A 25,954-nucleotide genomic window follows, 5' to 3' on the forward strand; every position below is an offset into this window, starting at 1 on the left:
ATGATGGAAGCTGAAGATAGATAAAATGAATTTGATCCAATGAGACCAAGGAACTGGAAATTAGAAAATGAATTGCTTACTTACATAAACACTGAAATCACATAGCTAATTCAGAGTTAGAGTGAAGGATGAAACTGTGAATTGGGCATGTAAAATCATTAATTAATGTGACTCCCTAAGAAATAGTATATGGCGGTGAGAAAAAGAAATATTGCTTGATGGTGTGGGATTTACCACTGGGCAGAATAATGATCTAGAATGGTGCTGTCCATTATGGTAGCCACTAGCTTCACGTGGCTACTAAATACTTGCAATGTAACTAGTCTGAATTGGGATATGTTTTGACTGTAAAATACATACCAGATACTGAAGACTTAGAACAACAAAAAGGTTATAAAATAAGCATCTAGTTAATAATCTTATATTGATTTCAGGTTGAAATGAAAATATTTTTGGATATATCGGGTAAAATAAAATGTATCAATAAAATTAATTTCACCTGTTTCTTTTACTTTTTTATAAGACGGCTGAGAGAATATCTAAAATTCTCCTTATGGTTCACATTTGTGGCTTGCATTATATTTCTATGGACAGGGCTGGTCTAGAAGTTTAAGTTATTTCAGATAATTACTCTATCCTTTCTTCCTACTGATACATGAAAAAGTCAGGGCTAGTTTATTTACATGGTTTTGATAGGTAGCCTTAATGATATTTCAAGAAACATGAAGTTATTAAAAACCGATGTGTTCTGGCTAGGACAGAACATGGGGGATAAACTTCAGTTCCTCTCCTTCCCAGATTCAAGGTTTGGGATTATAAAATCGGATAATGAAACTACAATTAACACTTTTCTATGGACTCCCCCAATCCTATTTCTCTGTCCCCAAATAAGTTCCTATTTAGATTCTTTTGTACCTGGGAAGAGGATGTCAAGCTGGCTCACAGATCATGCTACAGATAATTTTATACATTAATTTGAAATTTTGCTTAAAAAAATCTAAATTTTTAAATAATATATAATACTAAGTATACAGCCCACCATGAATCTGATGTAATAGAATTCATGTGCCCGATTTGGGATGTCCGCTGCTTTTAAGCTGCAACCTCCAATACAACCAGTCTTTTAAAACAACTCCCACGATTATTAATCATGGCTCACACTCACAAAAAATAGATCAGTGCTCCCTTTTTAATCATACAAACTTGTTTTTCCTTTACATGTCCTTTTCCACATTAAAAACAAAAGTATGGTTTCTAAAAATAATAATTTCATAGAATATTTTTTTGCAGAAATCATCTTTTCTTTGTAGTGACATAATTCATTTTTAGAGATAAATATTGATAAAATAAGGCATGTTAAAAATCTTAAGTGATACACAGCATCAGTCTGAGAGCAGGCCAAGGAGGACAAGGGGCCAAAGAGAAAACAAGGCTGGGGAAACAATATGAAGCTAAGGAAAAGCCTGGCCAGCAACACATAACTTATTTCATTGTTGCTAGTGGTCAGCCAAATATTTGGCAATGAGCTTTATAACAGACAGAGAAAAGAGAGAAACAGAATCTGATGAAATATTCATAGGGGCTGTAAGATAAGAATAAATCAGTTACTTTGGCAAACGTTGTGTTTTCCTAATAGCGAGCCTGAAGGAAAATTCTTGTTGTGGTTCTTTAAAAAGAACATACTAAGTGATATTGTTTACTGAGTCCAAAAAGGAATTTAGTTTTAAAAAGTCTGTAATGGAATAGCTATATCTATGTACACACACACACACACACACACACACACACACAGTCCCCTTAATCAAGCTTTTCATTACCCTTACCTGGCCCCACAAATAACTGTCCATGTTTCCCTATTACATATTAAAGTTGGGTCAGTCTTATCATGCCTTTTCCTATTAAAAATTAACTTACTAAACTACCTTTTCAGCACCCTGATCTCTCTAAGTAACTAACCTGATAAAGTATTTCCCGGAAGCAATAAGTGATAATGGGTTAATACGTTACCTCTCCTGAGAACTGTACGTAACCTAATGAAATGGCCTCTGGTTATATGCCAAGCAAGAGATTTTTAACTTTTTCTTTCATTTAGCAGAACGACCCCCCCACCCAAAAAAAAAAGCATAAGTGGATCTCAAATATTTCAAATGGACACAAAAGGATCTGACCTCGGTGAAGGGCTGGAGAGCTGGAGTCCAGCCCACCTCTGCTATGTCTTTGACCCTCCACGGGGCTGCTGAGGACCCTCAGTGGCACTAGCATTCTACAGAGCACGGTTTCAACACCATGGCCTGACACAAAAGGATTGCCAAACTCCTGCAGTAGTAGCGGGGATGTATGAGGGCTTATTAATCCTTCAATTCTCTTGTCCTAGAGAGCTGCCACTCTGCCTCTGCCTAAAAGCACCCTTAACTCCCACGATGTAGAAAGCTTCTCAGAAATATAAAGTAAATGTGACCACTAGGAGATCCCATGCTGGTTAGGGGACACAAGGATTATGAGGGAAACAGGTTTGCTGCTGTTTAATAGAGGCAGGGAACTTGACATCAAAGACTCAAATGGTTCTCTAGGGACAGTGTTTAAGAAATAATTAACATTGTACGAATCCCCCGCAATCTGGTTAAAATGCAGATTCACACTGAGTGGGTCTGGGGGGGCCATCGGATCCCAAATTTTTAACAAGTTCCTAGATGAGGCTCAGGCTGTTGTTTGGAGGACCACCCCTCTGAAAAACAGAGGCTCTAGGCCACCTCCTAGTAACATATCTGGTGGTGAGAAGTTCATTGAAACATGCTCTTCCCATACGATCTAGCAGTCACACTCCTGGGTATTTACCCAAAGGAGCTGAAAACTCATGTCTGCACAAACACCTGCACACTGATGTTTACAGCAGCTTTATTCATAATGGCCAAAACTTGGAAGCAACTAAGATGTCCTTCAGTAGGTGAATAGATAAATAAACTGTGGTACATCTAGACAATGGGATATTATTCCATGCTAAAAAGAAATGAGCTATCAAGCCATGCTGACATGGAGGAACCTAACTAAATGAAAGAAGCCAGTGTAAGAAGGCTACATATTGTATGACTGCAACTATACGACATTCTGGAAAAAGCAAAACTACAGAGACAGTAAGATCAGTGGTTGCCAGGGGTAGGGAAAAGGGGATGATGAAGAGGTGGACTAGAGGATTTTTAGGGCAGTGAAAATACTCTGTATGATACTATAATGATGGACATACGTCACTATACATTCGTCCAAACCCATAAAGTGTACAACACCAAGTGTGAACCTTATGTAACCTATGGATTTTTGGGTGATTATGATGTGTCAATGCAGGTTCATCCTTGGTAAAAAATGTACCATTCTGATGAGTGATGCTGATAATGCGGGAAGCGATGCATGTGTAGGGGCAGAGGGTATATAGGAAATTGCTCTGCCTTCCTCTCAGTTTCATTGTAAGCCTCAGACTGCTCTAAAAAATAGTCTTTTTTTAAAAAGGAAAAAGTTCATTGAAGACTGCAACCGTGTATAGACAGGACCAAAAAGTGCTCCGAATTTTCAGGAAGGAAGGTTTAGGGTATATCATCTGGTAACAAATCCTGACCAGCTGGGGTGCTACCTGAGGGCAAAACAAACATGAAATGGGGCGAGAAGGAGGAAGTTATAAGTAATAATCATGACTCAATGTGTTGCAGAAATGATGACCTACTAATTTTTTCTGGTTCTGCTATATGTCAATTCCTTTTTTGACCCTATTTTATGTCTCTTCTATTTTTAAGGAGGGTCAGTGGTAGGTAAGTTTACAACTTAGTCCTTACTTGTGAGTTATCAAGTGGCGATTGTGGCTGAAGTATAAGATGAACAATTAGAAATCAAAACCCAGAGACAAACTCTTAAATTTTGCCAATCAGAATTATAGATTTAATTTTACATCATCTTAACAGAATTCTACACTGGGCAGCAATCATCATGAATTGTGAGAAACAAGAAAGTCAGTGTTATCTATTCTCTCTTAGAATGAAGTACCCAGAGGGTTTGAGCGATAATAATAAATTTAATAATTCTTGACATAACCATTCACAATGGTTGTATTTCTATGCCACATACTAGTCTCTGTAAAATGGAAAAAAAAAATGTATAAAAACCGTTTACTCCAGAACTTTCCCAAGGGTCAGATTAACTTTACGAAATATTGGGAGAAGCATAGGTAGATTTTTATACAACGCGTATGTAGTCTATTCTGGAAGATCTCAACATAATAATTTTGGATAGTTAATCCTTAGATTATTATTTTGTTTTTTGTTGTTGCTATTGTCAAGATTTTTACTTCAACTTACTAGCAACAAAACAGGTTCCTGAAACAAAACTGAAAAATACCCAGACCCACAGAAGGTATTTAGGGGAAAAGGGCCGTTAAGTTTCCCTTGTATTGATTTTGAGAATACTTTTCTCATGATCCTATTACTGAACAGTGTTAAAAAGAAAAGTCTGAGATGGTCACTATCTATATGTTCTCTTACTTGTTAATATAGAAATTATATATATAAAGAGTGAAGAGAACAATATAATAATTCTCCACCTACCATTACTATACTCAGTTTCAACAATTATAAACATCCTGCCATTCTCATATCTATAACTTGATTGATTTCCCACTTCCCACTCAACAATATTAACAATAATAATGATAATGAAAATTACTTTATGGGTAAGTATAATGACTATTACTATTATTTTATAGGTCTAATTTGGGTATAAGTTACATCCATGAAAAAGCATTGAAATTGTATCAGTAAAATTTTGACAAATGGATACAGCTATGTAACCCAAACCCATTAGGATATAGAGCAGCTCCATTTCCCCAGAAAATGTCCTTGTTTCCTTTCTCAGTTACAACTCTCCCACGCCCAAGGCCACTGTTTTGGTTTTTGTCCTTAATTAGTTTTGCCTGGTCTAGAATTTCATATAAATGGAATCATAGAATTTATCTTTTCAATATTATTTTACACCAGCTTCTTTCACTCAAAGGATGCCTGAGACAATATTCATGCTGTTCCATGTATCATAAGTTCATTTTTTAATGCTAGGTAGAATTCCACTGTATGAATATACTACAATTTACTTATTCTCCTAATGACAAATCATTTCCTAATTACTCCTTTGATTTCCTCTTTGACACATGAACTATTCTGACACGTACTTTTTCAAATTTCCAAATATTTTGGACTTTTCTACTTTTTTTACATATCGAGTGTTAATCATTTCTAATCTAATTGCATCATGGTCAAGGAGCACACGCTATAGGATTTCAATCTTTTGAAATTTATGTATTGAGACACTTTTTAGGCCTCAGCTTATGGTCCGTCTATCTTGGTGAATGCTCCATGTTCAATTGAAAATAATTTCCATTCTGTAATTGTTGGAAATATTGGTGTATATATAGATATAAGTATAGGCAACATGGTTAGTAGTGTCAATTAGACCTACATGATTAGTGGTGTCATTTACATCTTGTATATCATTAGTGATTATTTCTGTCTACGTCTTGTACTGAAAAGGTGGTATTGCAGTTGCCAACAATAACTGTGTATTTGTCTATTTTTATTTCATCCTGTCAGTTTTCCTTCATGTATTTTGAAGCTCTGTTATTAGGATCATAGATAACTGTTATGTTTTCCTGTTTCACTGATACTTTTATTACTTTCAATGCCCCTCTTTATCTTTGGTAAAACTTGTTGTCTAGAAGTCTATTTCCCCCAACATATAATACAGCCCCTCCAGTTTTCTTATTATTAGAGTCTGCATGGCATATCTTTTTCCAGTTCTAACTTTCAACCTGTTTGCGTCTTTGTAATTAAAGTATGTCTCTAACAGACAACATATAGTTGGGCTTGGTTCTTTAATCAGTCTGAAAATCTTTGCCTTTTAATTACAGTGTTTAGTCATTTATATTTGATGTAATTATTGATATGATTTGATTTAGTTCTATCATTTTACTATTCATTTCCTTTTGATTTTGCTTTATGTGGCTTTTTAACTCCTTTGCTCTTCACTTTCTGGTTTCTTTTGGAATAATTTAATTCATTTTTAGTACTTCATTTTGCTTTTTTTATTAGTATTTCAATGTTCCTCAGTGTTATTTTTAAAGTGGTTGCTCTAGAGTATAAAATATGCATTTTTAAATAAACACAATCTACTGAGTGTTAATATTGTACTACTTCACATAAAACAAAGGAATCTTGCTACAGTATAGTTATATTTACATTTGTTCTTTATGTTATTCTTGTTATATATGCTACAACTATTCACATTATAAATCCCTCACTATGTTACAATTATTGCTTTGTCTGCTAAAGAAATTAAGAAAATAATTATACATATGTGTGTGTTTACATATTTTTTTATTTTTTAATATTTGACTACAGATTTACATTTCTGGTGATTTTCCTTCCTTTCTACAGATCCAAGTTACTATCTGTTGTGTAATTTCCTTCCAGTCTGACAAGCTTCTATTAGCATTTCTGTTCGAGTTTGGCTTTCAAGAGTAGATACTCCTTCAGTTTCTGTCTGGTTTTGGCAACTCTCTCAGTGACTTCAAATAGTCGGGGGTTTTGAGGGAGTTAGGGAATGGGATAGATTTTATAATCATCATCTGCAGCTGGCTTAGTCTGACCAAGCCACTCTACCATTACCAGGAGCTGAAATCCCCACTGTTTATATTTTAACACACTAAGTGGTAGTCCTATTTATTCATTAAAGAAATATTTATTAGGACGTAAAAATGGGCTAGACTTTAACAAAGGCAAAGCTTATTCAAGGAATTCCAAGTGATTTAATATCATGAGAAGATAGAGCAGGCTAGGGAGAGTGAAGGGCAGTCAATGAAGAAAAGAGCGATGCAAACATGCATGTAGTCTATCTTGTGGGTGACAAGGAGCTGTTGACAGCATTTACGCCAAAGAGAAACACAAGTAGACATGGGTTTTTGAAAGACCAAAGGTATGGATGAAGAAATTCACAGAGTAAAGCCTATGAGTAGAAAGATGAGCTGAAATACTGGCAGAATTCACGTGGGTTTGGAGAGGAAGAGGGGAAATCAGAGAGGCAGGAGGTAGAATTTGGGGACTGATTTGGTTAGAGTAAGTAAAAGTGATTTGATGGAAGGTATTGATCCTAAGTTTGATCATTAAAAACGATTAACTTAAGTTCTGAATATCTGTTTCTTCTAAGCTTTACCGGTACCACTGTCGGAACATGCTAGAGCATTTCCTTGACATATATAACAAGAGGTCCTGTCATCTGCTGTGTGCCGAGGATACTAAGCAAGTAGAGACTCACACATCTCATAAGATCAGAAGCCCGGTATCTCCGACGTTAGGAATTATTTCCTGGAGTAGCGGTTCTTAATCACGGGTGCACATAAAAACCAAGGGAGTTTTAAAAATTACTGATATACAAGTCCCACCCCCAGAGATTCTGAGGTAATTTGTCTGGGGTTCAGCTTGGGCACTGAGATGTTTAAAGCAGTGGTTCTCAAATGTTACCCTGCCTCCAAATCACCTGAAGGCTTGTTAAAGCAAAGATTGCTGGGTCCCGTTCCCAGCAGCTTAGATCAGGCCCCATCATTTTTATTGCTAACAAGCTCTCAGGTGATGCTCGTGCTGTTAATCTGGGAACCACACTTGGAGAACCACTGTCCTAGTAAGGCTTGAAAGCCCCAATAGCCAGTTAATATTAAATAATGCCATAGGGGCCATAATATTTGAAATGAAAATTGCTTTGATTGATATGAAATAGTCAGAAACAATCAGTTTTGAATTCAACTGGTAAACGTTTAAGTAATATAAGCCATAAAGAAAAAAAATAAATAAAGGCCCCTCATACACTTCTGGTGGGAATGCAAACTGGTGCAGCCACTATGGAAGAGTATGGAGATTTCTCAAAAAATTAAGAATAGAACTACCATATGATCCAGCTATTCCACTACTGGGTATTTATCCAAAGAAAATGAAATCAATAATTAAAAAAGATTTATGCACCCCTATGTTCATTGCAGCATTATTCACAATAGCCAAGATGTGGAAGCAACCCAAGTGCCCATCAATGGATGAATGGATAAAGGAAATGTGGTGTGTGTATATATATATATATATATATATATGCAGTGGAATACTACTCACCTATAAAAAAGACAAAATCATGCCATTTGTGGCAACATGGATGGATTTTGAGGGTATTACGCTAAGCAAAATAAGTCAGACAGAGAAAGACAAATACTGTATGATTTCACTCATATGTGGAAGATAAATGAACAAACACATAAATAAGGAGAACAGATTGGTGGTTACCAGAAGGAAAGAGGGTAGGGGGAGGGCCAAAGGGGTAAAGGGGTACATATGTATTGTGACAGATAAAAACTAGACTATTGGTTGTGAGCACGATGCAGTCTATACAGAAACTGAAATATAATAATGTACACCTGAAATTTATACCATGTTATAAGCCAATATGACCTCAATAACATAATTAAAAAAAATAAAGGCCCAATAAAGACATAGAAGATCAGCTAAACAATAATAAATCCAAGATACTATAATTAAGACAAAGTTGAGTGTAATCTCTCCAGGTGATTAAGAGAGAGATGAGTAAACTATCTTTTAAAGCCTGATACTCTGAAGGTGCTCTGACCTTCTACAGAGGCCAATTCAAGATGAAATTTATTTTGAGATGCTGATTTAGACAAATGTAAGAAATAATTCTTCTCAAGGATGGTGATTAAACAAAGCTTACCAAGGTTGCTTCTGAGGCAGGGTATTTCTATATCTTTTTTTTTTTCTGAAGAAGATTTGCCCTGAGCTAACATCCACTGCCAATCTTATTCTTTTTTTTTTTTTTTGTATCTGAGCCACCACCATAGTGTGGACACTGACAGACAAGTTGTATAGGTCCTTGCCCAGGAAGTGAACCCAGGCCGTCGAAGCAGAGAACACCGAACTTAACCACTAGGCCGCCAGGGCTGGCCTTATAGATCTGAATTCTAGAATGATTTGCATGTAGATTTCTCCAGAACTTTTGCCTGTGACCCCTGCATTTTCTACCTGGACTTGCACCCACCACTTGCTCTTTTGTTCTATCTAAATGAATGCAGGAGCTCAGACTACACAGGGAAAAGGAGCGAGAACGTACAAGCTAAAACAATTAACTCAAAATTATAAAATTCATGCCACATTTTTCTGCCAATCAATAAGTTTAAAGGGACTTTTTATTTGCCAGCTTGGCTTTTGTTTAAACTCCTTTATAGACATTCAGAATCATTAGTGCCGTCTTAGATACAATCAACATTGTTAAATGCTACAATATTCTGTGAATTTCTTTCAAAATAAATGTTATTTTAATAAACAATAGATTACTGTAGAAAAAATATAAGATAAACTGTTATTATTCATGTGTGTTGCCAACTGTAAAGGACCTATTCAACACAAATAGCAAGTGATGTCATCCATAGTGTTTTATGGTGTTCTTTCAGAAAAGAGGCATTTCCTGTAATTTCTTTTGCAGCTTATCTGTATCCTAAAATACAACAATTATGGATTAAATCATTCTAATTTTAAAATTATATATTTGTATGTATGCCATTTTGTTATAATGAAATTCCTATAAATGCCTCATTGGTTTCTTTAAAACTAAGACCCCATCTCTTAAAGAATGGATGATTAAATATATTCTGTCATGAACTTAAGGTTGCATTTAAACACAAATAACTGTTTGACTAACTACAAATAATGATCATTGATAAACTAATTCACTCAGCTATCGGTGACATTTATTTCACATACTTTAAAATTCTTCTCAGTCATGCCTCATCTTATTTTCCTAAGCTTTTCTTATTAATCGATTTTAATTTGTATATTGTTAGTATATTGTAAACTGATATAAATTCTCTTGGAAGAAGGTGAGAAAAAGAGATGGAGAGAAGGAAAGAAGGGTGGAAAGGATGGGAGACAGGGAAAGAAGGAAGGAGGGAGGGAAAAAAAAGAGGGAGGACAGAAGGAAAGATGCAATTTCCATCAGTATTTTTGGGTAATAAAATCTTCAGATTGGATTCAAGAAATGCCACTTAAAAATTACTTTGTTGTGTTTGTAATACCTTAGTTTATTGTTGCAAAAAATAAACAACCAACCTTGAGAAGAACCAAAATTGCTGTTGCATTCTTTTATGTATCCAGCTTGCAGCTTGAATAATCATAAAAATTCATTCTCCCGAAACACTCTTCTTATATCACTTCTCCATTTAAAACCTATCAGTGGGTGATCATTGCAATCAGAGTAATAACCAAATTTACATTCAATCTCAAGTATCTTTCTCATTTCAGCTAACTCTAATCCTCCTCCATTTCTGCAATTTCATCTTACATTCCTTGTACATGCATCTCCAGATTTCCACACAAATCCACCATATTTAATTTTGTCCCTGTCCTTTCTCATACTGCCTCCATTCTCCAGCTCCTTTCCCCAGAACATGTAGAACGAATGCTCTTCTCTCATCCTCTTGCTCTTTTCATTCTCTGCTGGTCCTTTAAGGCATAGCTTTTACTCTCTCCATGATCATTTCCTTTCTGGTTTCCTCTGATGTTAACTGCTATCTGTAAAATTACTAGTTTTTACTACGTTACTGCTCATTCAGGAATTTTCATAAAGCCTTTTGTTTAATGAGTGTTACTATATGTTAGTGACATCACATATAAATATTGAAAAAAAAGAGCAATTTTTATAAATATAAAAACAGTATGTATGATTAGAAAAATGTGAAATACACAAAGAACAACACAACAAATAAATCGCTCTCCACCCTACTACCAAGAGATAAACAGTGTTAACATCTTGTATTTTCTTGGTCATTTTTTCTTTGCTTGCATAGCTAACAATTAGAATAATATTGATACATGTATATATGAGTGTGTTCCTATTTTATTTCTCATTTTATCCTGAATATTTGTCCATGAAATTCCATATTCTTTGAAAACATAATTTTAATGCATAAGTAATATTTAATTAGAGATGAATGTATCAGAATTTGACCTCAGTTCCCACTCTAGCTACCCCTCAACTCTCTCTTCTCCTTCCTATCCACATTTTCCAAAAGCATTTTCTATACTCACTGTCTCTATTTCCTTGTTTGCCCTTCTCTTCTCAACCTACTGAAATATAACTTACGCTTCCAACACTACACCAAAATACTTTAATCAAGTTAGCAGAGTGTTCAAGTGAGTGTTCCTCAGAGCTCATCTTACTTTCGTGGCAGGATTTGACCCTGACAGCAGATACCTCTATTTTAATATACTCTCTTCCCTTGACCTCTGTGACAACCCAGTCCCAAGCTTTCCTTCTAATTTATAGGCCACTCCTCTTGCTCCTTTCTAAGGGCATCCTCCTCTTCTTAACTTTTCTGACAGTGTTCACCAAGACTTGGTCCCAGACTTTTCCTGTCTCACTTAATACTTCTCTAGAGATGATCACTTTCACTCTGAGTGCTCTAATTAGAATGAATTGATGAGTTTCAAATTTATATCATCACCCAGGCTTCTCTTCTGGGCTCTGGTCTTGTACATCAACTGCGTAATAAACATTTCCATGTGGATGAATCACTGGTGACTGAAACTCCACATGTCTAATGTGGAAATTACAATCTTCCTGCGTACACCTAGTCCAATACAGCTTTCATACCTTGCTGAATGGCACCATCATCAACCCAATGGTGAAAGCCAAAACCTGAGAGTTAGCCCTAAAACTTTCCTCCTGTTCATTCCTAAGCCCCTAAAACATAGAGTTCTGTAAACTTGAATTCCCTTGATTCAATCCACCTATTTCCATTTTTACTGCCACTATCCTAGTTAAACTTATGGTCCATTCTTGTCCAAACTATCACAACTGTATCCTGACTCTTATTTGCTCATAAACTCTTTCATTCCATTTTCAGCACTGTATTAAGGATATTATTTAACAGTAGAAGTCTGATGATATTACTACGTCATCATGAAGTCCTACAGGGCATTATGTGATTGGCTGAGAAATGTCATAAGCCATCACCTGGAAGGTAATGAATCCATGGAGTTGAAGCAAATTGCTGTGTAATACCCCCACTGATATGAGGGGCTTCAAAGGAACCACAACAGCCAAAGAGAGTTAGTTTCTAACACCCACCAAGCTCAAAGAACACCAACGTAGATCACCAGGCCAGTAAAAGTCAAGAAATAATTTTCCTCCTTCTATCTCCTTACTCCTCTATTTTCTTCTTTTCCCTTCCCCTATACCGACTTCAAAGCATCAAAAACCGTAGCTAGCAAGGAGGTTGAGGAGCAGCAATGTGAAGCAACTATAATCACCTCTTCCTGCTATTGGTAGTTGGAACGCAACAAGACCAGCAGGGAGAGGAGGAGAGCTGCAATTTTTAACAAAGACAGGAATTCTTTTTCAGATATAATTATGAAATTGAATTAGAGTAATAAATTGCAAAATTCAGGTTGTTTCTATGTATAGAAAGAATTGAAAAAGTTTTTATTATCTAAAAATGAATAGAAAACTCATAGGCCTGCCTTAATTTTCATGCAACTGGCAGGAGTGAGTTTAAGCACATAGTAGTAAAAAAATAGAGTTGTCTTTTAATTATACACTACAAATCTTTCTTGTTCAATGTGCCAGTCTGAGTAAGTAAAATATGCAGAACTTTGAAGAGCAAGTGAGAAATCAAGGACTGTGAAGGTGAAGTCTGAAGTTCTAGCAACTATCTTGTGAGCAATGGGGCAATCTTGAGATACAAGCCTTGAGACAGATAGCAAAGCAGAAAGATAGATGGATCCTGTGCTTGATGAAAGGAGAGCCACCATATCAGTCCTTACTTCTCACCCACAGACTCATATTACATCAAAAAAAATAAATAAATAAATATCTGCCACTTTTTAAGTAGATTGAATATATGTACTGGTGTTCCCAGGACAATCTAGGTTTATGTCTGCTGTTAAAGTGTAATTAGTTTTAGAACCCCTTTTATTTTCAAAAGTGTCTTTTTTTGGATATTATATAGCACATATAATAGAAATTAAAGATACATGAAACAAAAGCTGATAAAATGGTAAGGAGAAATTGACAAATCCAGTTGGAGGTATCTCTCAATACTTTATAAAATATGTAAACAAAATCAGAAGGGATATATTAGAAGTGAATAACAGTATCAATCAACTTGACTTAATTGACATTTACAGAAAATGTCATTTTCTGCATGATCCTACCATAGCAGAATATATATTCTTGTCAAGTGCATATGGAACATTTACCAAGGTAGACCATATTCTGAGCCAGAAAACCAGATTTAATAAATTTAAAAAGATTAAAGCCATACAAACTATGTTCTGTGATCATGATGTAAATTAGAAGTAACAGAAAGATCTCTGGAATATCTGCAAATATTTGGAACTTACGTAACACAATTATTAATAACCTATAAGCAGAAAAAGAAATCAAATTGCAAATTAGAAATTAATTTTCATTGAATGAAAACGAAAGCATAACATATCAAAATTTGTGGTATGGGGCCAACCCAGTGGCACAGCTGTTAAGTTTGCACATTCCGCTTAGGTGGCCCAAGGTTTGCCTGTTCGGATCCCAGGTGTGGACATGGCACTTCTTGGCAAGCCATGCTGTGCTAGGCATCCCACATATAAAATAAGGAAGATAAAATAGTTCAGGGCCAGTCCTCCTCAGCAAAAAGAGGAAGATTGGCAGATGTTAGCTCACGGCTAATCTTCCTCAAAAAAAAAAAAAAAAAATTGTGGTATGCTGCTAAAGTGGTACTTAGAAATTTATAGCAGCAAAATTTTATATTATAAATGACAAAAAGTCTTAAATCAATGACATCTTTTATCTTAGCAAATTCTTTAAAAATACATTAAACCCAACCTAAACAGAAGAAAATAATGAATAGAATCGATGGAATAAAAAACAAAAATTGAGAAAAATCAATGAAATAAAATGTTGGTTCTTTGAGGAGATCAATGAAATTGATGAGCCCCTAGCCAGACCAATCAGGAAAGAGAGAGAGAGGGAAGAGACAAGCTACTAACATCAGGAAGGAGAGAGGTGACATTATGGCACATTCTACATATATTAAAAGGAATAAGGTAATATGAAAAATTTTATGCCAATAAATGTGACAACTTAAACGAAATGGAAGAAATTCTTGAAAGGTACAAACTACTAAACTTATTCCACAAGAAATCAATAATTGGAATAGGTCTATATCTATTAAAGGAATTGAATTTACAGTTAAAAATCTTACCACAAAGAAAACTCTAGGTCTAGATGATTTCAACTGTGAATTCTACGAAACATTTAAGAAAGAAATAATACCAATATTATGCAAACTCTTGGAGTTATTTCAGCAGTAAATGTTGGTTTAACATTTAAAAATCAATCAATGTAATTCACCACACTATGCAGCAAAAAAAGAAAAACCATATGATCCTCTCATAAAAACTTTTGTGCTTCTATCATATAAAGATCTTTATATAAATGTTCGTATAAACTTTGTAACAGCCCCAAACTAGAACACACACGTTCACCAACAGGTGAATAGATAAACAAATTATGGCCTATCTGTTGATACCATGGAATGCCAATCAGCAACAAAAAGGACTGGACTTTATACATACTCAACGACATGGATGAATCTCAAAATAATCACGCTACTGAATAAAAGAGGTCAGACCCAAAAGAGTACATACGGTATAGTTTCATTAAAATAAAATCCTAGAAAATGCAAACTTATTTGTATGACAGAACACAGATCAATTGTTGCCTGGAGATGGGGGAACAGAGGGGAGTGACATGAGAAAAGATATGTTCACACTCTTGATCATGGTGATTATTTCATGGATGTTACATATGTCAAAATTTACCAAATTGCATATTTCAGTTCTGTGCAGTTAAATGTACGTCAGCAATATCTGAAAAAAGCTGTTAAAATAATAAATGAAGAGATAGATGAATGAATAAATAAGTTTTTGTTTCAAATTCCTTGCTGGCTTTTAATTAAATTCAACAAACTACCGTGATGTTACAAGGAAGACAGTGATGAGTGAGATTCAGTGCCCACATACAAGCTAGTTACAGTTACACACGGGGGCTAAGGCAGGGGAAAATATAATTTTTATGGGATTGTGATTTGGAGAGAGGGATGGAGAAGCAGGATGGGAAGGAAAGAAGGAGAATGAAAATGAGAACAAGAAACAACAGTGCTTTGGTTAACCAGAGAAAAAAGAGCTTCACTCATTGTTCAAGCATTTACTAAGTATTTATCATATTCCAGGCATTATGCTCATTGTTAAGAAAACACTCTTAAGAAGTAAGCATACAATGAGGTAACATGCATTTAGATCACATACACAAAAATAATGAAGATTTACATTATAGTGTTCTGGTGGCCGGAAAGAGGAAAGAATTCATTCTGATGGATTAAGAGAGACCATTTGACTATGACCTTAACAAAGAGTATTTCAACAAACATCGAGACTGGAAAGAATTGTTTCTCCTATGGAGACAGCATGAAAAATGCCAGAGGTGAGACAGTTTATCTGACGTGATTGGGGAATGAAAATTCCTCTAGCAGGGTTGGCAAATAGGACACACGAAAGGAAAGTTATGGGGAATTAAGCTAGAAAGGTGGGGTTGGGATAATATTGTGAAAGAAACTGCAAACCACAATAAGCAGTTTGGAATCAATTCTAGAAGCACATGGATATTTAAAAACAGTAGCATGACCACCAATTGTTCTAATCTATTAGGAGATGAGTCGCAAGCATATCTTTTTTTTTTTTTGGAGGGAAAGATTGACCCTGAGCTAACATCTGTTGCCAATCTTCCTCTTTTTTAAATTTTTTCTCCCCAAAGCCCCACTGCATAGTTGTATATTCTAGGTGTAAGTCCTTCTAGTTCTTCTATGTGAGCCACTGCGACAGCACGGCAACTGACAGACAGGTCATGGGTGTGGTTCCATGACCTGGAAACGAACCCAGGCTGCCAAAGCAGCGAGAGCGCCAAACTTTAACCACTAGGCCATTGGGCTGGCTCACAAGTAATTTTTTAATTATAGTAATTATACCATTCATGTTTGTAGATAATATACTTTTAAAAAGTCAATCAAAATTTTCCATATAATAATATCACACTTATTAAATGGTTTCCCAATATTCTTTCTTAAGTGTGAGAGTTGGATGTGTAATCACAATTGGTGAGTGGGAGAATTTTAATAATCCTTAGAATACTCACAGGAAAATGTCAAAAAAGTGAATTATATTACATGTGTATTATAGCAGGAAAATTATATATGTATATACATAGAGAGAGACGAATCATTCATGTAAACACTGGGAGCTAAGTTCAAAATCAGGTGAAAAATTCTAGAATGTGTTCGGAAAGGATGAATACAAGATGAAATAAATACAAGAAAAGCTAACACACGAAAATAAAGGTAGAATGTCAATATCTGTATACAAGAAGTTCTAGAAAAACAGGGGAAAAACAGTTTGCAGAAATTATTTGAAGACATATGACCCATAATTTCACAGAAATCACACACACCACACACACATGCACACACAAACATGCATGAGCTCAGATTGAAAGGACCCAAAGTGTGCGAAAGAGGTTAGAAACAAATAGCTATGGACATACTGTAGTAAAATTTAATAACATCAAAGACAAAAGGAGCATTCTAAAATTTTCCAACAAGAGATGGCAGGTCATCTAACAAGGAAAAGCATCATATCAACATTCTTAAGGAGACGGTAGGGGGCAGCGCTTAATCTCCTGGAAGCTGGAGCCAGATTGCTTTGAATCCAGGGTCCATCAAACACTAGCTCTAGCTCCAGCTCTAATGTTAAACAAGATATTTAACTTCTCCACAGCTCAGGGTCCTCATTTAGATAATATAGATCATAATAATTTCAATGTCTTAAGATTGTTGGGAGTCCTAAATACATGAGAATATGCAAAACCCATAAAAATACAGCCAGACACACAATAGGCACTATATGGCTATAAACTATTATTGTTCTCAGATTTCTTGGTAGCAATATTTAATGGAGGAATATAAGGGAATAACATTTTTAAAGTGCTTAAGAAAAGATAATCAATGTTAGTATTTCATATACATTTGAATCATCATTTCAATACAGGAGTAGAAAGACAGAAAAATATAATAAACATAAGGAATAAAGGTTAATATATCAAACATGATATTAATAACATACAATTGTATATTTATTCAGAATTATTATGCATGTTCTATTCAAAATTTGAGAGACTATTAAAGACCAAGTATTAAGTTCTTTACATATATTAACTAATTTAGTATTCACACAAGCCCCACGTGGTGAGGAGAGGTTTACCAAAGGTCACTCAGGGTCGAACTGACAGGCAATCAAGAGGGACTCCCATCGTCAGCCGCCTTTGTAAGGTCTGTGAATGTGAGACAGGTCTTAAACACAAACCATCTGTTCCTTGTTCCCTCTCTGAGTCTCTCCTCCATGAAAGCTTGTTTACAGACTTTATCTCTGAGAAATGGTCCTCGAGTGTGGTTTCAGTGGAGTCAGAAACCTTTCTTTCTAAAGGAGTTTTAATTTTGGTTACCTGTCCTCTTATGTTCTCTTCCATATAAAAAGCCAATTCATGATTGGGTCCAACTATGGGTGAAACCAAATATTTCACAACAAAAGACTGGCACCAGCTGGTTGGCACTTGCAGGGAAATGTGTGCAAAACACAGAGCTTTATTGTTTTTTTTGGACAAATCATGCACACATTGCTCCCATATTTTAGTCATAGCAAGGAATGAATAAAGATAGAGAAAGCAATATTATAGTCAGAGACCTTGACTTTTCACTGGTTAAGAAATAACAATCATTGGTTAACTATCCAGAGCCTTAAGCCTACAATTATGAAAGAATATAGCTAAGGAGGAAAAAAAAAGCCTACAGATTCAAGTCTGGACACAGTCACCTAAATATAGTTCTGTAGGTCTTGGGTGAAGCCGACCTTGTCCCACAGTTGCCACCTCGACATAAAACTCTCTGGTGGAAGCTCTCTCCATCCAAACACCATCTGCTTCTAAAAAATTAAGAATCTCTAATTTTAAATATCCTAAAGGAAGGTCCATCCTGTTGTCAGTGGGTTAAACTTGCATCTTTTTAGCTGGGACACATAAATCTAGGTACTTTCTCAAGTTTAACTGCTGTACTAGTGGTAAAAAGTACCTGAGAGCTCCTTTCCAATGTGAATCCTAAGCATTTTCGTTTTTTATATGTCTTTTCCAGATGAGAAAGTCTACTTTTTAGATCATGCAGACGCCACTTGGGAGAACATGAAGTTAATGCAACTCGTACCTGTTGGTGATAAGACTGATCATATTGCATGAGTCCCTTGCAGAGTTTTGCCACACCTGCCCAAAGCAAAGGTACAGCCCAAAATTGGGTGAGAAATACGTGACCATGAAGGGAGACCTGTGACGTGTTCTTAGGGTAAGAGTCAACGAGTGCTCATTTGAGTTTAAAAATACCACTGACCTTCTCTGCTTTCCTGAGGATCGAGAGTGGCAGGGACAGTAAAATTTCTGAGTAAACAGTAAGGCTTTGCAAAGTTTTTTTAGTAACTATCCCAGCACCATGAGTGCCTCTATTACTGGAGAGGGATGTTGAAATTCCCCAGGTTGAAAACACAAAGTTAAGTAACTTTTTTGGTACTGTCGGAACAATACCTTTTCAGCAAACAAAAGTTTTGTTCCACCCTGAAAATGAGCAAATATTGACTAGAATATTCAAACTCCATAGCAAGGTGTAATTGTGTAAGCCCATTTCTAAGTGTTGAAAGGCACCCTTAGACTTGAGTTCTTCTCCGTGCCCCATCTTTACAGTTTTACCAGGATTAATCTGGTGTAGATGAGACGTGCAAACAGAGACATCCTCAGCAACCCTAAAAAATTTTCTCATCAGGGGCCAGCCCGGTGGGGCAGTGGTTAAGTTTGCATGTTCCCTTCTCAGCAGCCGGGGGTTTGCCGGTTCGGATCCCAGGTGCGGACACGGCACCGCTTGGCAAAAGCCATGATGTGGTAGGAGTCCCATGTATAAAGTAGAGGAAGATGGGCATGGATGTTGGCTCAGGGCCAGTCTTCCTCTGCAAAAAGAGGAGGATGGCAGTAGTTAGCTCAGGGCTAATCTTCCTCAAAAAAAAGAAATTTTTTTTTCATCAACACTGATAAAGAAAGTGATCAATTTGTCCTCCTTGGGGTGGGTAACTTTGTGTAAAATGTTTGCAAAGTTCCAGCTGAGGGCTTCTGATGACACGAAACAGCCATTCTGAAGGTATCAGCGATTATCCTCATGCAACCGTTTTCAAGAACTCTTTTCATACTCCAGACCAGGTGTCGTGTCACAGAGAATGTTCCTCAGTAAGAGTCTCCGGGAGTTTAAGGGCAAATGGGAAACTGAGTGCTTGGTACGCGATTGGAGCAGCTTCATTGATTTCCCACTTCCTTTTTTCCCCTTCAGTTTTGCTCTTTGAGGGTTTGGAAGTCTGGTAACAGGACTATTTTCCATTCCAGTTTTTGTTTGTATATTAAATCCCCTATTTCTGACTTAAGGCCATTCAGAGAAAATGAGGAAAGAGCTGTGGTTGTATTTGCTGCAAGATCTACACCTAAATGTTTTCTAAACCTCTTAGAGTCTGTTCCTAAGGTCTCCAATGACTTCTTTTGGTTGTTTTGGGGCATGGTTCCCAAAAATACTGTCTTATATTTATAGTTTATCTAAATTCCTGTGGTTTTATTATGAGATTGGAGGTCTCAAGTCATACTCAAGGTATTCGCAAGGTATTACAAGGTATTCATGCCTCTTTCATTCAATTTTATTCCACATGAGGTTCCTAATAACATATAAATCAATAAATGTAGAACTGAGAACCCTGAACTTCACGTTTCTGGAACAATTGCAAATGGCTCTCTAAATTTCTGCCCGCCTCGCATAGGTTTTGGAAAGTCTTTCAAAGTCACTCTCAGCTCAGACTGCGACCAGGGCTTCAATTCTACCATAAGGGGCTTGTTGTGATCCGGTTAACTTTCAAAGCCAGCTCAGCTTTCAGAGTTTCTGGCTGGCCAGAACGAAAGGGAAGCTGGTCAGAAAGAGCGCTGGGAAGGAGATAACAGAGGGCCCCGCACGGAAGAAGAGGAATAGTAAGACAAAAGCTTTTAGGTTCGAGTTGTGATTTGGGCAGACCTAAAACAGAGATAGTCTTTCACAGTTTTCATTTGTCTCCTCCACAGAAGACTCAGAGAGGCAATTGTGGAACCTGAATTTCTCTTGCGAGCTTTCTCGTATCAGTATCAATCAAAAAACACAGATCATCGAATGCTTGGAATTTTATTCTGTTGTCGCTCTAAGACACTTCTCAATTTTGTTCTTATGAAAAGTTTCCCAAACTGGCCACTGAAATTCTAAACTATTGTGGGTAAAATTCTGCCATTTAGAAAGAGACTCACGTATATTACTTACAGTGTAAACACATGCAAGAGGCAGGAATCTGGCCTGCAGGAGACATGAACTTGGGTTTCACCGGAGACAAGCACATGACAGCCTGGCGAGGGCCAGCCAAATAGGTGGCAAGTTCCCCTTATGTCTTGGCTCCCCAGCCTAATGGCTAGGCAGTCTCCAACAGTAAACCTGACAAATGTGAAGTTCTTGGAAAATGTTGGGTTTGGACATGAAGTTCCTGCTATCAACTACCAACAGAAAATAATGAAAAGAGGAGTGACAAAAAGCAACCTTGCTTTCCACCAGGGATCTGTATTTTCAAATCTGATCAAATAATCAAAGGATTCCTGAAAGAGAATCTTAGGGGACAAAATACACTTAGCGTTTGGTAGTTTGACGGAAAGAAATTAGAACTGAGATCTAAGGTGAGACTTACCCCATCACTGTAGGCCCCAGTGGCTCCCTTATTCCTGAATTGAGGGTCTTGGGCTTCACGCAGCAAGAGAGGTATCAATGGGCTCTTGGTGGGACTACCAGGCTGTTGAACTCCCCAAACTATCACCAAAAACCTTTTAATAAACAAAAGTTACATTTAGTAGAACCTACTGCAGGAAGGGAGAACATCATTTTGACAGAGTCTTAGCAGTGTCTCAGAAGAGGTAAGTAGAAATGGAATAACTGTAGGACTTTGGGGTCTGGATTCACGTAGGTTAAGGTGGGTCTTTCAAAGTGAGGAACTGAGTAGGACTGGGCAAAGTTCATGATGTACTAGTTTAGGATTGGTTGACACAAGTAAGTAAGGGTCTTATTAGGTAAACTGTTATTGATAAGCAAGCTGTTTGCCAGAGTGAGATCACTGTCTTTCATATATTGATCTGAGGGCACTCCCGGAAGCAAACAGTGGATTCAATTACTAGTTTGCAATCTTATCTTTCCCAGGTTAACAACTAAACAACATGGACATAAGTAGTCTATCATTTTATCTAAGTCATATTCACAGATGGCCTTAATTCTCCAAGACTACGATTTTAATACGAGAAAAAAAAATTTCAACTAAAAATAGAAGTTACAAAAATGGGCATTATATACTAATCAAAGGAAAATTAGATTAAAAAAATAATCATCATAAACATTTCAGACTAGCAATATAGCATCAAATCATATAAAGTCCCCATGCACTTACTGCTGTATTCCAAATAAAACAAATAAGACAGTCACCATGATACATTTTTCATACATTTTGATTTTGTTGATTTTGTACTCTTGACACTCTCCTAAGCCTCATGAGTGTTGGAAATGCCTGAGATTCTCAGTGTGGTTGCCTGTTACGATCCTGAAGTCCACGTCTTACCCCAGACCAATTAAACCAGAATCTTTGAGGGTGCACTCAAGCATGCGTGTTTTTGAAATCTCCTTTTAGTATTCCAAGTGCAATCAAAGTTGAGAATCACAGTAATAGCAAATGGTTAAAAGGAAGGCCCAGTTTCTACTTAATTCCTACTCCAGTCTTATCCTTAGCTCGTCCCTTTTCACAGCTTTATTAGTATCTGAAGACAAATATGGATGGCAGATTGATCAAATATGCATATAGCAGGAAGACAGCAAGAAGAATACTACACTGACGGCGTCAGCGTTTTAAATCATCTCAACAAAGCTGTGATGACGGACTGACTCTGAAAGGATAGAATTTAAGGAAGATAAACAGCCAAGCTCCAATCTTGGGCACAGGAAGCCAATTTCACAAATGCAGGGTAACGTGGACGTGACCAAACAGCAGTACACATGAAACATTCTTGAGGAACTTCGTTGATTTTAAGTGTAGTGTGAGTCAACACTGTGATTTGGCTGCCAGAAAATAAACCCGATCCGAGGCTGTATCAACAAAAGCCTGATGTCTGGACAAGGAAGACCCTTTCTGCATGCTTGCTGGAACACTCTAACTCCTGAGTTATGTTCTGAGCAGTATCGTATAGGAAGAACAGGGAAAAATTAGATTATGGTTGACGAGGGAACTTGGAGTGGTCATTTTTAAAAAGTTAGGGGGATATTTAGCTGGGAGGAAAGCTGGCATAGGGAGAACATGACAGATATTTTCAAAATATTTGAAGAACTCACATGTGGAAGTTAGATCGGATTTATTGTGTAAAGTCCAGAAGTTAAAACCAATGAACAGTTGGAAGGAAATACTTTTCAGTAATGTTGACCATCAAACAGCGAATGGAGAGCACACAGAGCAGAGGGTTCCTTGTCCCCGGAGGTATTTAAGCCTTCAAAGAAATGATGGTGAGGGGAGCTTCAGAACTTGTAGAGAGTTGAACTAGATAAGAAAGACAAGATTTTATGATCAGTGTATTTAAATGTAGCTGGGGAATAAAAGTGAGACTTTTCACATTTTGCACACTGTTGAAATCGCTCAGCTTGGTCGTCTGCAACCTGTCCTCTCTACTCCAAGGAAGGAGACAGCCAGTGCAATCAGCACCGCAATGCAGCCCCTGGGTGATTTTCCAATGGGGAAATGCAGTCACTTTTCTGCAGATGTCAATTCCTACAAATATGTTAAACACATGTCTCTCTTTATCACCCCCTTTCTCATTTAAACCCAGCTTCTTGCAGAAACTGACACTGTGTGTCTTTACGCTCCATGAAGATCCTGCCCCTCTCCCCCATCTGCCAGAAGTTTGGGATTCCACAGGGATCATTAGCATCCATCCCAACAGCCTGCACCGCGTTGTGAGGACTCCTGCGTTCTTGCTTCACCAGGCACCCTTAAGTCACCCAGATTTAGGGACCCAGGGGGCCACTGCTGGTTCCAAGGTCCCAGCGGGGTCTCCGCCATTGTGATGACTTTCTCAGACCTTTTAGAACTCCGGGGTTATTATTCCCCAACCTGGAGCAGGGCGCTAAGGGCCAGGCGTGCCGGGTGTAGGACAGAAGCCCAGGAGCTGCCGAGGACCAGGGCTCGCCCCCCTCCTCCCCAGTTCACCTACTTTCGCTCGCTCCCACTGCCCAGCGTGGTACCGTCAAGGCTGGACCCGCGGACTGCCAGCCCCTGGATGAACTTGCATCTCGGGCCGCCGGCTCCGGGGAGGGAGGGAGGGGGGCAGAGAGGGCGAGGGGGAGGGGGGAGGTGGGGCGCCGGGGAGGAGGCGAGGGCCGTGGGGAGCTCGCGGAAGAGCGCTTCCGAGGGAAAGCGCGAGGGGAGGGCAGCCGGGCTCGGCACGCTCCCTCCCTCGGCCGCTTTCTCTCACATAAGCGCAGGCAGAGGGCGCATCGGCCATGCCCTGCCCCTGCGCCCGCCGCCGCCGCCGCCGCCGCCGCCGCCGCCGCCCGCCCCGCGCGCTCTGCAGCCTCGCGCGCCGCGGAGCCCCGGCCTCGCCGCCGCCCGGCCCGCCGCCCTCCTCCCGCCCGTGGCCCCGCCGCCGCCACCGCCGCCCGGGCCGCCCGGCTCGCTTCCCTCCGGGGAAGGGGAGGGAGGAGGGCCCCGCGGGCTCGGGGGGGGGGGTCGCCCGGCGCGGGGTGTTGCGGCTTGGCCCCCCTCTTTGCAAAAAGCATCAGCAGAACCGCGTACGGCGGCGCCGGCCGCCCTCGTCTCCCCTCGCGGGCTCCGCATGTGGGGAGCTCGGATGTCCGGTTTCCTGTGAGCCTTTTACCTGACCCCGTCGCCTCTCCCTGGCACTGGCCGGGACAGCGCCGCGCCGAGTCGGGAGCGCCGAGCCCCGGCCCCGCTCCCGCCGCCGCCGGCTCGGCCCCGGGGGCTCGGCGAGGCTCGGTGGGGAGAGGGCCGCGCAGGGAGCGCAGGGAGCGCAGCGGCGCCGGGGCGCCCACCCCCCGCCCCCGGCCCGTCCACCATGCACTTGCTGGGCTTCTGCTCCCTGGCGTGTTCCCTGCTCGCCGCTGCGCTGCTGCCTGGTGCGCGCGAGGCGCCCGCCGCCGCCGCCGCCTTCGAGTCGGGACTCGGCTTCTCGGACGCGGAGCCGGACGCGGGCGAGGCCAAGGTAGGTGAGCGATCGCGCGCCCCGGGCCGGCCGGGGTCCGTGGGGGGCACTGCGGGGGCTCGGGTGGCTGAGGACCCAGAGCCCGCGCGGAGCCCATGTGCGTGCGTGTTTCCCCTCGTGCGCGCTGGATCCAAAGTTACCGAGCGGAATGTATGCTTCCTGGGAGAAAAGTTTTCTTCCCCTTTTTCAATTAGAAAGTTATTGCTAGGTAAGAAAGCAAGTTACAGGAGTGAGGGGCTCAGGGAGGTGGCCGGCGATAGCGATCACAGCACGTACTGGAGAGCCGTCCCCACGGGTGCGCCGAGGGGGTCTTGAACCCGTGCGGATAGCGCGGCTCCGGAGACTCAGGGTTTATCCCTCCCGGGGTGCTCTTTTCTTCCCCTGGCAGCTTAGCGGGATTCCGAACAGCTTCTGGGGCTTGGACGACCGGTCCACCGAGGCTTACTTTCCTGGAGTGTCCCTACTATGCGGAGCACCAGGCGCTGTGCGCGATTTTAGAAAAAGCGTAAAGGAATTTAGTTCCCGGACTTGAGGGCTTAAGACTTCAGATTGTCTTGGAGAAGCTAGTCAAACTTGAGATGCAGCAGGCTCTCATGGAGACCACTATCAGGCGTGACTTTTCAACTCCATAAACTGTGCGTTTCTGAAATCTGGTCGTAAAGTACTGAAAAGAAAGGTGGATTGTTTTGTTTTGTTTTTTACATAAGAGATGTTTCCCTCTGCCTAAAGATGTTGCCAAGATACTTTTGAGACATTCTGCTTTTCAAAAAGGAGTTATGTTTGTGCCTGCTTCTCACTTGCTCTTCTAAAAGAGTGTCTATTTACCCAAAAAGTTCAGATCTGACAAAAGGATGGATAGTATGCTTAATATTAGAGTTCTTGAACTCCTGTAGAAGCTTTATATTCGACATGCTGTGGGAAGTCTCAGTTCCGACGCTTGCAGTGCTCCTGGCTGGAACTAGCGTGCAGTACTTGATTCCAACTGAAGGCGAGAGAAGTGTCACTGGTGTGTAACTGTCAACTCTGAGTTGACTTTATTGATTAACATATACTGAATATGTAGAAATTAAATTGCCCTCCCAGTTATATTTCGAAATACGTTTTAAGATTGAGAAGACTAATTTTTAAAAACAAAACTACCTTTGTATATAAATTTTGGGAAAAAATTTTAAAACATCAGACTTTTGTAATTCATTGTAGGGATTAAGGGAAAAAAACCTATGAGTAAAAGCAATATACGGTATATATACGTTAAATTGCAGAACAGTGCATTATGTGAATTGTAAAGTAATTTTCAGCACAGATGCTTACATGGGTATAACTACTGTCGTGAGAATGTCTTCCTGTCCTTAGATGCCATAAAAATGTAGTAACAGACCAACTA

General features: G+C 39.1%; 1 protein-coding gene and 1 long non-coding RNA gene across 6 annotated transcripts in view; one reads left to right on the forward strand and one right to left on the reverse strand.

Annotated features, from left to right (window-relative positions):
* LOC139080072 (uncharacterized) overlaps nt 1-25,215 on the reverse strand; it is a 109,555-nt gene extending 84,340 nt beyond the window's left edge. For 3 of the 5 annotated variants that reach the window (XR_011534231.1, XR_011534230.1, XR_011534227.1), the window contains exons 1-3: nt 23,563-23,821; nt 22,691-22,892; nt 21,012-21,144 (exon numbers count right to left, since the gene is read on the reverse strand). This is a non-coding gene — a long non-coding RNA (uncharacterized lncRNA). Of the gene's footprint in view, nt 1-15,860; nt 19,224-21,011; nt 21,145-22,690; nt 22,893-23,562; nt 23,919-24,846 lie in introns of those variants that run through there. The other 2 variants (XR_011534229.1, XR_011534228.1) reach the window with 2 other exon arrangements.
* Nucleotides 24,117-25,954, forward strand: part of VEGFC (vascular endothelial growth factor C) — a 115,374-nt gene continuing 113,536 nt past the window's right edge. Inside the window, exon 1 of the mRNA XM_070598352.1 lies at nt 24,117-24,570. Within this exon, the coding sequence (XP_070454453.1) occupies nt 24,424-24,570 (147 nt within the window). The 5' untranslated portion in view covers nt 24,117-24,423. The remainder of the gene's footprint in view (nt 24,571-25,954) is intronic.

Source organism: Equus przewalskii, chromosome 28 (assembly GCF_037783145.1).
Source record: "Equus przewalskii isolate Varuska chromosome 28, EquPr2, whole genome shotgun sequence".
Taxonomy (NCBI): domain Eukaryota; kingdom Metazoa; phylum Chordata; class Mammalia; order Perissodactyla; family Equidae; genus Equus; species Equus przewalskii.